The sequence below is a fragment of the Acomys minous genome, assembly GCF_964271855.1.
Source record: "Acomys minous genome assembly, chromosome: 2".
Taxonomy (NCBI): Eukaryota; Metazoa; Chordata; class Mammalia; order Rodentia; family Muridae; genus Acomys; species Acomys minous.
In genome coordinates this window covers 19,767,552-19,786,493 of record NC_140484.1, presented here as the reverse complement: position 1 = coordinate 19,786,493, position 18,942 = coordinate 19,767,552, and the positions used below count along the sequence as shown (strand labels likewise).

At 49.1% G+C, this 18,942-nt stretch overlaps 1 protein-coding gene across 1 annotated transcript in view; it reads right to left on the bottom strand.

Moving 5' to 3' along the window:
- Positions 1 to 18,942, bottom strand: part of TLL2 (tolloid like 2) — a 106,944-nt gene that overhangs the window by 20,702 nt on the left and 67,300 nt on the right. Inside the window, exons 8-10 of the mRNA XM_084749680.1 lie at positions 14,057 to 14,181; positions 10,752 to 10,867; positions 6,077 to 6,179 (exon numbers count right to left, since the gene is read on the bottom strand). Coding sequence (XP_084605806.1) covers positions 6,077 to 6,179; positions 10,752 to 10,867; positions 14,057 to 14,181 — 344 coding nt within the window. The remainder of the gene's footprint in view (positions 1 to 6,076; positions 6,180 to 10,751; positions 10,868 to 14,056; positions 14,182 to 18,942) is intronic.

Here is an 18,942-nt window from a genome sequence, read left to right as displayed (position 1 = left end):
GCTGAGTTATTAATGATGCTTATTTTCCTCTGATGCTTCTGAAGACACCACATGCTTCCTGGTGGGCACTGGGCATTTTGCTACCCTTGCCTCAGGAAGTAGAGCCAGAGACCAAGAAACCAAAGCTTCTTTGCATTTGAGTTAATTCATGCAGACTTGGGGTAGAAGAAGAGGGGATTTCCCAGCCTGCTGGTCAGAGAGACCCAGAGAGGAAGGGAGGGAGACAATGATGAAGAACTTTGGAGGGACACCATGGAGCCCCCTAGGGACTGATTCCTTGTCTCCTTCCACCAAACTAAGACTATGGCCAGGGAAGGATGATAGAGACCACAAGAATTTGAATTTGAGCCCCAGGAGTGATAGAAGAAAGCCACCCAGGCATGGTGGTGTGTGCTCACATCTAACGCAGGGGAGGAGTCACCTCGTTGGCCAGCTTATGGCGGGTGGTGTCTAAAGAACAACACCTCGAAGTGGTCCTACCTGCATATGCATACATGCTCCTGCACACACAGTCACCTTCCCCCTCCCCCCACATACACAGGTCCTACCTGCATATGCACACATGCTCCTGCACACACAGTCACCTTCCTCCCCACCCCCCCACCCCCCCACCCCACTCCAACACCCCCCCCCGCCCCACATACACATGTGTGCATATGCACTCATGCAGTCAAAGAAAAAAAATATCAGGGGCCTATAAGCTTTGGGTAATACCAATTATTATGACGCGTTTTTAGAAAACAGCAGGTAAACAGAAGAGAGGACTGCTTTTTAGCAACAAGAGAACTGAGCGGTCAGTCCGTCAGCAGGATTCCTTCACCAAGCCCAGCTTTCCAGTCGGCTTCTCCTTTTAAAACCCCAGCTGCCACAGCTACTGAGGACTGCTTTCAGATGAGATGGGGGAGGTCCCCATCCCCATACTGAGAGATCTAACTCAATGAGAAGAACCATCTGCCACCCTGCCACAGGATGCTCCACCCCTGGCTAGCCCAGCCCAGCCCAGCCCAGGCAGGTGCATTGTTTTGCCTCGGCAAATCTCCCAAATCTCTTTGTAATTCTTAGCTGGCATCTCAGCTTTTTTTTTTCCCCTTCATCCTGGGAGCTGTATCAAAGCCCTCTTTTGTCACTGGCCATGTCTGTGTAAAATCCTGTCTGGAGCACTTTACGTGGACTGCCTCGTTTCATCACCACTTATTATGGTTTGAACCTTCAATACGCCCTTAAAAGCTCCTGTGTTGAGAGTTAGGGTCTCAGGGCAGCAGTGATCATCTGTAGGGCCTCAGGAAAGGCTTACTGCATCACAAAGCCTCTGACCTTATCAATGGATTAGTCCACTGATAGATTGATAGCTTTAGGGGTGAGGGAATTAGGTCATGGGGGACATGCCCTCAAAGAATATTCTCTCTTCTCCATACACACCAATGTTAGCATTAAGTACCAGCATTGTTTCCTGCCAGGTGCTTCTGGCCTTGTCACCAAACTAAAAGCAATCACGTCAAGTGACTGCCACAAGCTCAAATAAACCTTTTCTCTTTCAAGTTGATTCCCCTCAGGTATATTGTCACAGACACAATGCTGCCCCCTTTAATCAGGTATTGTTGTTATCCCCATTTTACAGATGAGAAAAGTGAGGATGAGAGCATTTGCCTCAAAGTTGGAAGCAAGATTTGGAGTTTGACAGCTTGAGATCCAGACGTTTACAACTTTCACTGTCTCCTTCATCACCATCACCATCACCATCACCAACACAAGGAACATGGGTGTAATTCTGAACATTGTTCAGTTTTGGATACAACACCAAATGTGCTTTCTGGGAATGCGAGCGCCACGTTCGCTTCCCAGCTCAGAGGAAGATAAGTACAAACGAAGATCAAGCCCTCAGATCGCAAAGCACGTTTGTGCCAGGGCCAGGCTTGGCTGATGGCCTTACGCTATCATTTCTGTCCATTTGGGAAACCACCCTTGGCCAGGAAGCGTCAGTAGTGGGGCCACGAGACACCGATGGAGCAGCCTGGCCTTTCTGAACTCCCCTCCCTGTTTCAAGGTAACAGGATAAGGGGCTTTTTGTATGTACTATGGTAACACCAAATGCCAAGGCAGTCTGCAGACAAAAGGACAGTGCTTGGAGTCACTTCTCTAACACCAAGAGGAAGGAGGATCCACCTTGCAGGACAGTGTTTAAGATTACCCACTGGCTCGTCTGTAGGCACCACCCCTGAGCCCCCACATGCATCCTGTAGAAGGTAAGGAGCCCCTGGGACAGAAAAGCCCTTCTGTGATCTTTAACTAGCTGTGAATTATTCTCATCTACTTAATTTTCTTTTGAAACCGGTAAGTGAAAAACGTGGGTCACAAACAGCCTCCCCGGGAAGGAAGAGGTTGGGCAGGCTGTGGAGAAACAGGCGCAGCGACGGTGTCAGTTCCTACACTGAAATCTGGTTCCTGGGCTTAGAGGCGTTTAATAAGGATATCAAGAAGAGGAAATGCAGATGAGGACACTCCAAGTGGGCTCTGTGGGGAGTCATAAAGGGTCCATTCATAAAAAGTTATGTGCGCATTATGCCTGGATTTTCACACACTGCCCTGGGGGGGAAAATGTGATGCCGAGGTTTTCAGAGCAAAGATGCCTACTTTACAATCCGCCCTAATCCGTTCTCCCTCCTGCCAAAGGGGCATTGACCTGCCTCCTCCCAGCAGATTTCATGGCACTGACCCCTCCCAGGGACCAGCTTAGCCAACACAATGCACTTGTTCCAAACACAAAACTTCACTAACGACTGCATTTGGAAACATCAGAGCAGACCAAATAGTTGGCAAAGGAGGGCGCCTGCAAATGAAGAGCGATGGTTCTAGGCACCCGGCCATGCCTTGGCTACATCACTATGTGTGAGAGAACACACACACACACACACACACAGAGAGAGAGAGAGAGAGAGAGAGAGAGAGAGAGAGAGAGAGAGAGAGAGAGAGAGAGAGAGAGAGAGAGAGATATTCAGGAGATTCAGTAAAATATAAGCCCTAACCTCCCACCAAATCAACCCAAGCCATCATCATCACCAGTAAGTTGGCCAGCTGCCCAAGCCCTGCCCCAGTACTAAGAGTGTAGCAGAGACACCAGGATCTCTATGAGAAAATTCCCATTTGCCATTCAAGCAAAAGGAATGCCTGGAAACCAGCCTGTGTCCACTCTCAGGAACGTGCCTTGGCCCTCTCTGGGGAACTTGGGCTCCTTCTTCCAGTGGCTTTAGTCTAACCCCTTCCTGGGGTGTGGGGCTGCCAGCCTTGGCAAGCAAAAACTCAGGAAGCCTGGGCCACTTTGAGTCCCAGATGAACAGCACATGGGCTATTTCATCTGACAACATGGGAGGGAAGGACTGCAAATGTTTAGCAGTCACCTGTCGCCTTCACCGGGACACTGGAGCTCTGCTTTGACTTCAGTCCCTAGCTTGCCGTGAGGCCTTAGGCAGCCAGTACATGTGGGAAGCTTGTCTTTCCCATGAGGTAGGGGTGGGGGGGTGGGGGGATGGGGGGTTGGGAGATGAGGGTAGGGGGTGGGGGATGGGGTGGGGGATGGGGTGGGGGATGGGGTGGGGGTGTCAGTGACTTGAAGGTATCACTAGGCTGAGGGGTCTGTGATTCCTTGTACTCATGAAGCTCTTCCCACAAAGCCTTTGTAAAACGTTATAGTAGACAATCCAAACCATCGAGAAGTGTGCAAAACCTAACACAGTGCTGCCCAACACCTGCACGCCTCTTTCTTGGAGCTAACCAGTCCGTCCTCTGATGAGCATCCTTTCTGTGTGCTTGGTACTAGACAAGGGCACGAGAGGGGCCGTGATATCAATCTCTGACCCAATCTTGTGGGTTCTGTTTAAGCTATATTCCAGGAGTCTCGTCCAGAAACATTTTCCAGGCCACGCAGACAGCACTCAGACACATTTAGAAACCCCTGCTCCCGGGAACCCAGGCTTGTTGGGAGGTGATGGATTCAGGTGAGTACATACACGTGCACTTGCACATATGCGTGGATATGGATGCAGTTGTATGTGTATCCAGGTGCACGCGGGGCCAGAGGTCAACATCCTGTGTCCCCCTCACTCTTCATCTTATTTTTGAGAGCAGGGTCTCTTGCTGAATCTGGGCCTCACTGATTCCACTGGCTGGCAGGGCTAGTGAGTTCCAGGGACCCAGCTATTTCTATTACTACCCCTGCCCCCAGTACTGGAGAAGGACACACACTACAGTGCCTGGCTTTTTATGTGGGTGCTAGGGATCCAAACTTAAGACCTCATGTTGTGTAAAAAGCACCTCACTGGCCGAGTCACCTCCTTGCCCTGTACCCTGTCATTTTAGCACAACTGACCAACGCTGTTGCGACCTGTATCTCTGGCTGCTACTTCAGTGTCTGTTCATCATTAGGCAGGAAACAGAACCCAGTGCAGTCTACTATGTCATGGGCAGTATATCCACTTGTCTGTGCCAACATTCCTATGCATACTCCTGGGGAAAACTTGGCTTGTGCATCTGAACTATTACTAACGACCAGATGGATCCCTCCCCCCCATGCCCCCCACCCATGATGGCCGTGCAGACCTTGCCCTAGCTGCTCCCTAGCATTTCAGAGCTTCCGAGGATACAAATTCCCGCCTATTTGTACCTTTGAGAATTTAAATTCACATCCCTCTAGATAACAGGTCCATTTGTGCTATTCCCATTCATCGCTGGCGTGACTCACGCAGAAGGCTCCAGGTTCCCTAGAGACTGCTCTCTCTGGTGTGACGTCTCATCCCGGTCCCCGGAGATCTAACACAGCATCAGGACTTTCTTGTCACCACCTGCAGCCAGCCACTCTGGCAACTGTCCCTTCCCAGGCTCATCTCCAGCCATACAGACATGTGTGGCTTTTCCCACTCACATAAAGGAATGCCAGGGACCAAGTCATCACCAAAACCTTAGACTTGACAGGCCAGGAGGCCATCATACAGACTGTTCTAGCAATGAGGATACCCTGCTCTTGATTGTGACTCCTTCACCTGCCTCTCCATTGGTCTGTTTCTCTCTGCAGCTCCATTATCAGCTGTCTTCTTCCTCAGGCCAGCGAGGCCCAGCATTGGCTCCCAAAACCCAAGTCCACTGATCTTCTAGGCAATGTTAATTGTCCCTAATCACCAAGAGAAATCTATCTTGGGGGAACCTTTCTCTTCATAGTGTCTTCCTGGGACCTTTTGCTCAAAGGTCTAAGCTGTCTTTGGCGGATGAGTCCATATTCTTGTCTTTTCCACAGAAATAACACCTGCCCTTCAGAAAGTCCGGATGAGGCAAGTAAACCATGAGCAGAACAGAAATGTTTAAAAATCCTTGACCAGTCTGAAAGAACTACTACGTGTATTTCCATGTCTATTTTTATTTGAGATTTATATCATAAATCATAAAATCATTCCTTGCCGTTGGATTCAGCCCTCACAATGGCTTAAATGATTTAGTTTTGAACCATCTGGGGCAGCACAGTTAGACTCCTTATTTTTTTTTTTCACGTGGTTCATTCCGTTCATCTCTGCCTGGGACAGCAGTTAACTTTGCAGCTCCTGGGTTATACACATCTTTATGTACTCATACATGTTTGAAACAATTCTATTTACTCTGTTCTGTTAACATGCTTTTTGCAGGTTACCTGGTACCGGAAAAAAATCTCTCTGTATTGATACACACTCAACTCCAACATTAGTTTTAACGGATGGGACTTTTCTGGTTTACTCTGCTAACCTTTACGGTTGAACATTTAAACTGCCTCGATTCATCCTGCTTCAGTGCACTTCCCTGTGGCTAGAGCTGTGCACACTTCCTTAATTAGTTCCCTAGGAGAAATTCCAAGAAGTGGAGTCACGGGGTGCTGCCAGTTTTTAAGAGCCGTGAACACGTGTGGCCAAATGGAGTGCTCAGAGTTTTACAACGACAGGAGCGCCCGAGAGCTTCCTGTGACAGCTGCCACAATGGAACCTTCCAGATAGAAACAGCACCCCCCCCCACCCTGAGAACACACCCCTTTTCTTCTTCCTTAAGGCCGAAGTCCACTCACCCAACAGGGGGGCCTTTCTCCAGTAACCATCCCGGACCTCCACGTAATCGTACCAGCACAGGCGGCTCTTAAACAAATCCATGGATGTGAAATTTAGGATGATCTGTAAAGAATCACCATAGAGTAGGTTTGAACAACAAAGCCTGATTCTTAAAGATGCATCTTCCGTGCCAGTGCTCTCATGTTACCCCTTAGCATGCAGAGCCCTTAGCCCGCAGTAGGAGCGTCTTCTCAAAACACACACACACACAGGAAACCTCCTGACATCAAATAATAAACCTTAGGCGGGATGGGGAGTAAACATAAGGAGATGGGTCCTTTAGCTCCGTCTGGGGAGTCACTTGAGCTTTTGAAGTGGCTAGGTGGTTTACAGAAAGAAAGACACATTAAAGGATGGGCCAGGGCGAGCTGAGACTGGGGATTTGGGAGGAGGCAAAGGGTCAGTGAGGTTCAGAGATATGAAAAGATCTTGTAACACCATCAATCATTCCAGAAGGTCTGGGGTTAGCTCAAGTGCATCAGCATCCCCTCAGCCATGACCTCCCACTTCTAAAGGTTTGTAGTCTCCACAAGCCTTCAGTCCACCCACTAATGTATTCATCTTGTTATTCCTACTGGTTGGCCTTATAATGTGTGTTACTGTGTCGTTCCTCTGCGATGTCCCCTCCTAACGGCTACCGTTGGGATGATTCCCAGGCTGCCCACAAGTACAGCTTCTAGGTCAGTCTTCCACACCTCACATCTCCCATGCTCAGGAAACCCTTAAAGAAGCCCCTCTGCCACTGCCTCATACGTCAAACTGCTTGTTTTCCAGACTCTCCAAGCCCAGCCTCTGTGCTTATCTCTACGCTCTCTCAGTGTTACAGAAGCCTTGCTCATGGCATCTGATCTGTAGGCGTCCCCGTTCTCTCTCCCTCTCAGAGGTCTCTAATCGGACAGGTCTGGACTCACACCTCAGCTCCACCCCTCACTGACTGTAGAATCTTGAGGAAGTGCTCACCTTCTCTTCTGGAAAGCAATGTGCACACCACTAGGTTGTGGAGGAAAGCTGCATACAAGGTGACTAGTGCTGTGTCTAGCTGTGTCTGACATACGGTTAGTCCTCCATAAGCACACTTCTAAAAGTCAGACTATATTGCATATGCCCTTAGCATATCACAGCCGACACTGCCCACCCTCACGGGCTTTCCTTCTCTCCTGATTAGCGCTGAGAGTGCCCACTCCTTCCTTAGGGTCAATACCCATGCAGTCAGATTCTTCCACAGAGCCCAGTGGCCTCCTAGGAAACGATGAGTGAGAGCCAGAGAATAACAGATGGGGTTGTATGTGGGTACGTGAGCGCCGTGGACATGTCTATAAGATTCCTAGGGAGAACCCAAGCTGAGGAGGATCTTAAATTGGGATGTCCCTCAGTTTCTACCAAGGCTGCATCATGCTTGTGATCAGGTGGTAGGGTTCAGGAATGCTTATAAACTGGTCCCGCAAGAATTCTTTAGTCTTTGCTCTTTTCAGACTACAGTGAGAAAATGTTAGTACAACTTCCTTGGAAACACATTCATGGTCTGACCGAGAGGGAGAATTATCCAGGCTAATTATTTTAATTATGTTAGTGAACCATAAAGACCAATGGGGAAGAGGTGATGGGCAAGAGGCGATACAAGAATCAATCAAGTTTGCTAATTACCAGAAGCTCTAGGGAAGGCTGGGCGAAGCAGAAATGGGAATAATTGCAGGAATTTCAACGATGTATATTCTCTGTGCCCCCAGTGAGCACTAATAATTGAGACTTAGTGAAGCTTACACGGTCCGAACATATCACATAGCCCTGCTGCGCAGCAAGTCAACAATGTGGGGATTACCAGGCCCCCTCCTCTTCCTCCTCCTCCTCCTCCTGCCTCCTCCTGCCTCCTCCTGCCTCCTGCCTGCTAGCACCTCTAACAGACACAATCATATCCAAGCAAAAGATCTAAGTCTTGGGTTTGAGAAGAAGAAAACCACACTGTGTGTGTGTGTGTGTGTGTGTGTGTGTGTGTGCATATATCTGTGCACACACATGCAGAAGGCAGAGGAAGATGTCATCTGTTTTCCTCTATCACCCATCCCTTATTTCCTAGAGACAGGGTCTCTCACTGAACGAGAAGCTTGCCATCTGGCTATGGTGATAGGCCAGCAAGCTCTCAGGATCTGCTTGTCTCCATGCCCCGATGCTGGGGTTATAGGCATGTATGGACCATGCTTGGCTTTTTGTGCAGGTGCTGGAGATTTTAACTCATGTGCAGACTTCCACAGTTAATACTTAACTGTGAGCGTGCATGTTCATGTGCAAGTGTGTGTGTGTGTGTGTATGTGTGTGTGTGTGTGTGTGTGTGTTTGTGTGTTTGTGTGTGGGGGTGTATGTGAGCTCTGTCTGCTCTGTGTAACAAGTTGACGGTCCAGTGTTCAGGTTCTCAGGCTGTTAATGGCGTGGGCTCACATCCCAACTCTCCATCAAATTTAGTCACCTTGAGTAAATCCAATTTTCTACTATATGAGAAGCAGGGTATCAGCATCCAGTGTGTGGGGTTGATACAAGGATGTAATTAAGTGACCTACATGGTTACTGAGGAAAGACTTCAGTCTGTAGCAAATGCTTTCAATGGGCCCTAGCCACCGTTCTCTGGCTCTCACAGGACACTTAAAGTTATAAATTAAGAATATCTGTCGGCTGCCTCGGACACCTGAAAAATACCCAGTTTATCCCCACCACAACTAGTTGTCCAGGTTTCACCCCACCCTCGTACATCTACATATCCATCTGGCAAAGGCTCATTGAGCCGTGGCTGTGCCATACAAAGTGAGAGGCTGGGACTGATGTGGACAATCTCTGTCCTCGGTGTGCTTAAGGGCTCTCATGGGCCAGCACATCAGTAGCTGTGATGTTAAGGCATGCTGAGACATGGGTGCTCCTAGAGAATCTGGGAACACAGGGACATCCCCTTACCTAGACACAAGGAAGGAGGCCTGATCTGGTCTGAGAAAATTTGAAAAGTGTCTGGATTTGTAGAGCACACAATGAAAAGATAAAGACTGGCGAGCTGGCTCAGTGGTTAAAAGTGCATATTGCTAGCAGAGGACCCTAGTTCAGTTCCCACTGCCCATGTTGGGTGGCTGATTAACTGCCTGTAACTCTAGCTCCAGGGGATCTGGATCAGCCTCAGCTCTTCTGGACTCCATGGGCACCTGCACACACACACACACACACACACACACACACACACACACTCACATGCATGGACATACCACACATGCATACAAGCACGTACACCCACCACATGTACACACATGTCCTTAAACACACATATACACATACTTAAAATATAAAATAAATATTTTAAGAAAAGATAAACTTCAGAGTTCAAAGCCCAGTTCTGTATTTTACTATGGGATTGGGCAATTTCCCTTCACATTCCTTGTCCACAAAATGGACATAACAGCACCCTGTAGTGGAGCAGGGCAAATCCATCATTGGAAGAAAAGAGGCCCTGGGCCTAAGCTCAGCTCTAGAGGGCCATGGAATCTTCAGGGCCAAAGGAACTGTGGGTACAGAGCTTGCTACGTACAGCTCCTAATGTCTTTTTCCAGGGACCCAGGGCCTTGGCATTCCCTAAGGCCACTTATAAGACATGCCATGCCTTCCTTCCTGGATCTGACAGCAGACACATGTCTGGCCACCCTATCGGAAGGCAGCCATGCAACAGCTGCTTGAGAGGCTGAAGTGCGTGATGCTCAGGGGTGTGGGTCAGGGTATCAACACAGGTGGAGATAGAAGGCTGGAGAAGAGAAGCCAGTTATGTCGGCCACGCTGCCACCTACCAAAGCACTCCAGTGAGCCAAGAAACACTTGTCCTCTATAGTTTTACAACAGTGTGTTTGTCAAGGTAGAGGACAGAGCGTGGTTTGCCTGGCAGTTAACTTGATCCATATCTATGTGGGCACTTAGTACATGCCAGGTGTCAATTTGTACGGGTAAGACTGGCCGTGAGGGCATAAGACAAGGGCTGCAATGCAAGCCGTGGTGCTCCTGGCACTCGGTGGGTACTCAGAACAGCTGCTACCACTACCAGAACAAGGTAGAATCCTGCTACCCTACCTGACCCAGAGTGCCACAATAGTCCTGAGGGGGATCCGACCTACAGGACCCAGAGGGTCCAGGAGCCCCACAAGGAGCCCATCAAGGCTGGTGGATCTGGACCAAGGTGGCCTGCACAAAGTGCTGCACCAACCAAGGACAATGCATGCAGTGAACCTAGACCCCCTGTTCAGATATAGCCAATGGACAGCTCATTCTCCATGGTTGTGAGGAGAGTGAGGACTGCCTCTGACATGAAGTCTGGTGCCCCCAATTTGATCACTTCCCCTTGGTGGGGACTCCTGGTGGCACCACAAAAGAAAGGGAAGCAGGCTATCAGGAGAGGAGGTCTCCTTCTGTCAGAGGTCTAGGGGAGGGGAATAGGGCTAAAGAGGGAGGGAGGGTGGGAACAGGAAGATACAAACAAGGGGAAAACAATCAGGATGTAATCTGAATAAATTATTTTAAAACTGGTGTTAACCGTTCATGTGTATGGGGTGCAGCTGATAGCCAGGTGTGTGCACAACATGTACTGATCCAATCAGGGAAGTTAATGCTCTCACCTACCTTTTCCCCTGGGGTGACGGAGATCCTCCAGACACAGTGGGAGTAGGAGGGATAGCCATTCGGGAAGCCGGGTGCCGAAAAGTTTCCTGTTGTGTCCTGTAACGTCTCCCCACATGCTGCAGAAGCAAAGTAACAACTCTGATCCAGGCACACACAAGGCTCCCATCTGAGCTACCCCGCCCAGGCCTGAGGAGTATAAGCCTTTCCCGAGCCAAAGCCCTGATGAGGAGACAGCCAAGTAGATGCTCTTTTTTTTTTTTTTTTTTTTTCTGGCCAGGGCAAACAAAAGTAGCATTTTGGGGCCAAGGGGTAGAGCCCAGAGCTCCTGCCAAAGGCTCACAGGATGCAGTGTGGCTTGACCTGGGTACAGATCTCAAGTCTCCAGCCATGAGCTGAACCAACACAGGGGGGCCAGTGAGATCGCATGCATCACGTGTAATGGGTTCACTCAGGGTCTGGCACCCACAGAGTGTTCCAGAGATTGTAGAAATGATTTACTGATTGATTGATTGATTGATTGATTGATTGATTATGAGAAAGGTTGAGTCCAGAGCTATGGGCATACAAGACAAGTGCCCTAACACTGAGTTTCATGTCTCCAGCCACACTGGAGCCTTTATAACTGCTAATAATAACAACTGAAGCAGGGAGAACACAGAAGTACAAGTCAGGAAAGCCAAAAGAAAACATTCTTCAAAACTCATTTATGCCGTTAGTTTGATCTTGCCTCCCTCTAAATTCTTTGCTTTCTGCTATTCACCTCTGAGAGAGCCAACAACCAAACAAGAAAGTAGAGAAAACGCAGAGGTACAGGCAGTTATCCCAGGATGCTCCACAGTGTGCTCTTGGGCCCATTTTGTCTTTCCCAAGCCAAAGCCCTGTGAGTGACTGATCAGGAAAGAGCCAAGTAGATGCTCATTTTTTTCTGGCCAGGTCAAACAAAAGTAGCATCTTGGTGCCAAGGAGTAGAGCCCGGAGCTCCTGCCAAAGGCTCGCAGGACACAGTGTGGATTGACCTGGGTTCAGATCTCAAGTCTCCAGTCATGAGCTGGACCAATTCCAGGGGGGGGGGAGGGGCAGTGAGATCTCCCTCATCAGATGGAATGGGTCCACTCAGGGCTTGGTACCCACCGAGCGATGGTTACCCTGTAATGAATGAGCTTAGAACAGAGAACCTGCACGAGAAAAAAAAAGTACTTCTGATTCATCCTTAAAAGCAATGAAGAAAGAGGGATTCCTGTAGCTTGGGAGCAAAAGATATTTGTATTTTCTGAACCTTTGGGATTGACACCCACCTAAAACAAAGGCAGTGCCTTGCTAAGAGAGCCCAACCATGGGGGCTATCCACAAAGTGCAGGACACAAGGATCCATCTACTCCGTCTCTTGATGCCACTTCTGCTTGGCCACTGCCCTCGCTTCCAGTGACCCCTTGGCTTGCCCTCTGCTGCCTCTGGAGCTGCAGGAAAGGGCATGTGGAGGGCTGCCCATCATTTGCCTCAGGAAATCCTGGCTGTCGGGGCCTCAGTATCACATTACAGAACAAATGCCAGGCATAGTGAGGCTCACTCCCAGCAGCCAACACCCCCCAAGGGTTCTGTGGAAATTATTTTAGAATAATCATCAGCATTCTGCAAAAATAGACGCATTACTGTGTGCTCCAGAGTATTTACCAGCTGCCTGGAAGCCTTCTGGGAAATAAGCAGCATATACAGTGTAACTAAATAAATACTATGGCATTTCCCAGGGACTGCTATAAGATTTCGCTTTAAATTCAGAGGTTATATGATATGTGTGTCCTGTATTTCGGCCGGAGTATGCACCCAGATGATTGAGAGCTGGTTGAAGATATTTCCTCATTCTGTGAGGACGCAGCCTACACAGCACTCTGCAGTCCCCATGATCCTGCATGGTAGGGCAGTGTCACAGCCCAGGTTTTCTCCAGTGGCCCCAGTTGCAAAAATTCCATCGCAAATCAAAAACACATCTGGTTTGAAGGGTATGGAAAAAGCCTCTGGAGCCGTTTGGTGATGGGACCTTCCTTCTGTTTTCCCCAAGCCCCTAATATTCATTCTGCCCCATCGGTGGCACAGACTTGGCTGCTACAGTCAACATTTTGAATGGAAGACACTGACCCCAGGATGACAAGCTAAGAAAAGATACCAAAGCAGATTAGTTTTTTGGTTTTTGGTTTGGTTTGGTTTGTTTTTGGTTTTTTGAGAGAGGGTTTCTCTGTGCAGCCTTGGCTGTCCCAGACTCACTTTGTAGACCAGGCTGGCCTCGAACTCACAATGATCCGGCTGCCTCTGCCTCCTGAGTGCTGGGATTACAGGCGTGTGCCACCACCGCCCAGCCTTAGATTAGTTTTAAATGTCAATTTGATACAAGATAGAACTCCCGGGATGAGAGTCCTACTGAGGAATTGTCTAGATCAGTTTGGCCTGTGGGCATGCCTGTGGGAAATTGCCGTCATTGTTAGTTGTTATTTGAGGTAGGAGGACCCTGCCTTACTAGGTAGCACCATGCCCTAGGCAGGGGGTCCCAAGTTACGCAAAGACAGGAGACAGCTACATGAGATAACGAACAAGGAAGGATCCATGCTCTTGACTGTGACCGTTTAAGTTCCAGCCTTGATTTCCCCCAAAATGGATTGGAACTCAAAACCCTAAGCCAAACAAACCCTCCCTCTTCTCCATTGCTTTTTGTCAGGAGATTCAATCACAGCAACAGAAATGAAACCTGAATAGAGAGGGAGGCAAAGAGGCCAGTCTGAGGAGAAGGGCCTGCTTCTGTAGCTCAGAACAAACTTTTGCTCCACCCCTAAGGCACTCGCCGGTCTTTAACTGCACATGGCTGATAACTAACCAACCCTGAGGCCACAGCACGGAGGCTTGCTCTGACTGTAGCATTTGGGAACCGGGGCCCCTCTCATCCCCAAAGCATTTCCTTCACTCTGTCTTTCTGCCAGAAGCTCATGGTTCTTCCTTTGCCATATTCGCATTCCCTAGTTCCCTAGAAAGAAGAAGCAATGGGTCACAGTGTACTGGTCCCTCTGCACTCAGGGCTTTGCCAAGGAACTTCAAAAGCCTTCCATAGCAGGCTATGGGCTCCGAGCCTGCTATGTGCCTCGCCAGTCCAGCCTTCTGCGCTGCACTGCACACTTCCTAACGAAGACACAAGCAACCACAGCTGCCAAGGAGCGGCCCTTCCAGTTCCCAGCAAGGGGATGGGGTTTGCTTGCACACAGCATGCGTGGTATAGCATGGGATTCTAGGAGTCGCTGGGAATCCCCGTGGCTCTCAGTTACCTGGGCATTTGTACAGCTTCCTGGCTTGAGCTATATCTCCCTGACTGAGCCGCACGCGTTGCCCAATGGTTGGCCTGACGCCATTGTCGTCTCGACGGGGGAGGATGGTGTCTAAGAAAACTCCTCTACAGGAAGAAAAAAAGAGAGAGAGAGAAAGAGAGAGAAAAGTCAAGGCTGCCAGGCTATGTGTGAGGAGACTCCCAGTCTTTTTTTTTTTTTCTTTCCTGGTAGCCCATCAACATCCCTGTAGCCATTGCTTGCCGCCCTCCCACTGCCGCATGACTGAGTGGTTTCTTTCACTCTGAGCTGCCTTGCACTGTTCCTTCCCGTCGTCTGCCTACTCATTTCCCAATGGGAAGGCAACTGCCAAGTCAAAAAAAATATACCCTAGGGCAGTAGTCTGAAGCCTGCCTTCCGTGTACTGAGTGTGCACATGAAGCTCTTGAGGCCCTCGCCTTGGGGCCATCATGTTGCACAAACCAGACACCACCATTCGGAGACCACAGTGTGAGTGGTGCCCCCTGGAGCTGTGTAGATAAGTCTTGGAGCTGCTTCAGGAAGAGCCTGGGAACTGGTCCAGCAGCTTGACAGCACGCACAGGTGGATGAGCTGTTCAATTAGACTTGGAGTGGCTTTGCTGGCCAGATCAGATAGACCTGGAGCTAAACCAAGAGCACTAGAGGTCATCAAAAGATGCCAGGCTGGATATTCCTATGCCCGACCTGCCTCTGCCGTTGGGTTTAACTTGACAAGCCCTTTCTCTCCTCTGAACATTTCTGAGCCTCGATTTACTCCTCTGTACCATAGGAGATTGTCTGGTTGGTCATAATGACACCTTCCAGCCCTAGCACCTTACTCTATACTCATGTGACTAAGATCTAAAATGCCAGGTCATTTTTAAAACACAAGAGTACGTCCAGATGCCTTGCTGAGCCCTGGCCTAGTCACACCCCACTGCAGAGTAAAAGACCCCTCCTCTGCCTGTAGACTCTGTGCCAAGCTTGTCCTACAGGTTGTCCTTTCTCCAAGTATCCTCTGTTCCTTTCTTAACCAACTCTCTGAAAAGAACCATCTCTATTCCTTTGTGATGTTCAGCTTTCATTAACTCTTCACTCAGATTGTGATCTCCTTCTAGGTCTCAAACTAATTCCTGTGTATACTGTCATCTCCCCAAACTACCCACCCCCAGCCTCCCTACCCCCGTGTCTTGCCTACTCACTGACTCCTCATCAGCTATCTCTCTGTCTTAAAAGCCTTCTCGGACCCTTTCTACCCCTCCCATCTGGTGTTACGGTTGTGTTGGTGATGTTTTCTCCTCTGTCAAAAGTAAGTTTCTCAAGACTGGATTTTTCCTTTCTGTTCTTAGGAAGTGAGGGGGCAAAAATACCAAAAACACAAACTCCACTTTGATTAAATTATGCAGCCACAACCAGTCACCATCTTCAACGAACTTCACAGAATAGCTATTTACATGCAAAAGAACCAGCTACAACGTACACAGCCTAGCTATTAACTGTTCTCCCTGTGTGTCTCTGTCTCTGTCTGTCTCTCTGTCTCTGTGTGTGTGTCTCTGTCTCTGTCTCTCGATCTCTCTGTCTATCTCTCTATCTCTCTCTCTCTCTCTCTGTCTCTCTGTCTCTGTCTCTCTCTCTGTCTCTGTCTCTCTCTCCCTCTCTCCAGCTCTGTGTTGTCTTAAATTCTCTGCCACACTGGCCATGACACATCTCCATGGCTTTCTGCTTATACCAATCACCTTGTTATCTTTGTGGCTACGAAATGCTTGTTTCCCTCAGGCAGACTCATAGCACACTTTCTCTCCGATGAGCCCAAGAGAACCCAGCCCGGAGTTGGGGCTCCTTGCCCAACATTTAGCCCTCTGACCTGACTTTCTCTGAGTCTCATGTCCCCATTTCCCAGAGTTCACCAAGACACTTCAGTGGCACCGCTGTTCTCCCCTCCTCATACTAGGTTTTAAACTCTAAATCATGACCCCTAAGACAACTAAAATTCTGACTTTGTTTATCCGCTGCTCAACAGAGACACTTCTGCCCAAACAAAAAAACATGGCACCCTGTGACAGTTTCCCTGACGAAGGAATTTTGCAGCACAGACAACAACGGTGTTGTGTAAGGAGTAGCCTGTGGCTTAGTGGTTGACTGGCAAAGCCGCCAGTGGGCTTGGCCTATATAGACCATGTTCCCTCTTCCACTGTTTTTAGTGCCTTCCAATGTGTCAGACCCTTCCTGTCGTTTCATCTTCAGAGGATTCTGGGAGCCAAGCCTATTGTCACTAGGTTCCCCAAGTGACTTGATATAGGGACAGAGATAAAAGTGGAGAGCCAGCCCCAGCACCTAGGCAGGCCTGGAACCTTCTGCCAGATGTTTTCATCGTTTTGTCGAGTGCTCACAGAACTGTGCTTCCATGCACAGTAGGTGCTGGCATGAGCACACAGAAGGCTTGAGACAAAGTAGCAGGCTCGACATGGCCTCACACCCAGTCTTTGGAGCTAGGACATCAGGGCAGTTCCCTGGGTTCCTGGATTCTGCGTGTGCTCTCAGAGCCATCCTGTATGCAGCACTGGAGCAATGCTTCTTTCCCCTTTCTGGATGAACAGGGCCCAGCACCGACTTCAGGCTAAACTGAGAAGATTTGGCAGATGCCTTAGGGGATAAAAATGTCAGCTCTGAGTTTTCCAAACAAAGACATCCCTGTACCAGAGAGCTGTCTCCTCATCTCCTGGACCTGTGCCCAGCAAAACTTCTAAGGACATTACTCCCCACCCGCCTGGGACCAACCAAGGGGGAAAGGAGAAGAAATGGCCATAAAACCAGAGGGAACAGAGCTGAAAGGAGACAGCTCAGGTCGTAAAGAGACTCAGAGACCCCGTTTCCCATCAGCAGGAAGGGCTTTGTCCCACAGGCTTGTGTTCTGCAGGCAATTCACTGCTCTTTCACAAGCTGAGAGGCAAGGTACCGTGCAGCCCCAGAAGAGGAAAGAGTTGCACTTAAGAAGTAAAGAAATGAAGCCGCTTAACAAAATGCCAAAAAACAAAAAACAGCCTTCTAAAACTTCATGCAAGAAACCAGCAAAACATACTTAAGTGTTGGGGCGGGGGGGGGGGGGGTGGATTTCCAAACTCCTGGGCAAGAGCTGATAGGAGGGGCTAGGGTAGAAGATTAAATAATGCACCTCACCATCTTGATAGTGATGTCCCTTTGAAATACCAGTTGTCATTTCTCTCATTAAGAGGGAGAACGTCACAGAAATAATGTCACGCAGGCTCCAGAGCCTGGTCTTTAGGAGGCTTGCAGCTACCCAGGCTGCCCTCTAACAGCCCTGAGTCCTTAAGCAGAGAAGGGCCTGGCCAAATCTACTGAAGGCTGAGAGGTCACGGAAAGGAAGACCACGGGCTACGGCCAGCTGGTACTGAGCACTGGATGTATGACTGGCTGGCCATCTTAGACTCCACAGCCCAGTCAAGCTGCCGAATGACTGCTGCTGTGTCTCTGGGCAAGACCAGAGAAGAATGAACTGGGCTGACCCAGAGTAACGGGGAAAAAAAAAACCCCAAAAACAATAATTTGTGGTTTAGGACACTAGTTTGGTAGGAAAATTGTGCAGCTGTAGGTATTGTAGAAGTAGCGGAAGTCAGCCTCGGGGAGCACTGCTCTGCAACCACTGCCCATCACACCCCAGTTCTGTCCCCTAGCCGCTCTCCCTCCTAGGGACTCTAGGTATTTTGGATGAGGTGTGATTATTTTGTGGGTTTGGCCCAAGGATCATCCCTTGGTACCCACCTTGGTACCCACATGGCAGCTCATAACAGTCCACAGCTCTAGTTTCTGTAGATCCAATGTGATGGCTCTGAGGGCACCAGGCACAGTGGGGTACACTCAGCTACATGCGGGCAAAACACACATGCATATAAAACAAAAGGACATAAAGTGAGAGAGAAGAGAGACAGAGAGAGAGAGGGAGGGAGAGAGGGGGGAGAGAGAGAGAAAGAGGGGGAGGGAGGGAGGGAGAGAGAGAGAGAGAGAGAGAGAGAGAGAGAGAGAGAGAGAGAGAGAGAGAGAAGAGACTAAGCATGGGCCTGTTTGTGAGCCAGAAAGCAATAGTTCTCTGTGGCAGTGGTTCTCAACCTGTGGGTCTCAACCCCTTTGAGGCAGGGTGTCACATATCAATATTTATATTACAACCCACAGCAGTAGCAAAATTACAGTTATGAAGTAGCAACAAAATAATTGCAGGGTTGGGGGCCACCACAACATGAGGAACTTTATTAAGGGGTCGCAGCATTAGGAAGGCTGAAAACCACTGTTCTATGGTTTGTTTCAAGTTCCTGCCCTTATTTCTTTGAATGGTGCACTATGACTTGGAAATAAAAGATGAAATCAATCCTTTCCTCCTAAGTTGCTTTTTGTCAGAGTATTTTATCACAGTAAAAAAAAAAAAAAAAGGAAACTAGAACACCTCCCAACTCCAAAACAAACCCCCAAGGGCCTAGTTTACCAGTTCAGAAGAGGAGGCCCCTTTGCTTCAGATTCCCTGTGTGGTAATGCACAGAATCACCTGTCTACCCCTCACTCACCTGTGCCAGACTCAGAGATTGCTGCTGCACGGAGCTGGAGCTGGAAGGGGCCCAGAGAGCAGCTGCTTCACCCATCTCAGAAGGAAACCACCAGAAACCGATCTGAGCAGCTCTCTCAGATGAAAAGGCTGGGAAGCCTGCAGCAGGCAGGCCACAACTGAAGCAGGTATGTGCCCAGAGGAACAGCATCCCTGAGGAACCTCGGTTTTACCAGATTGGCAACCTCATGGCTAGGACACCTTCCCTAAGAGCCAAAGAGCTCTCAGCAACCGGTTTCCTATCCAGAGCCAACACT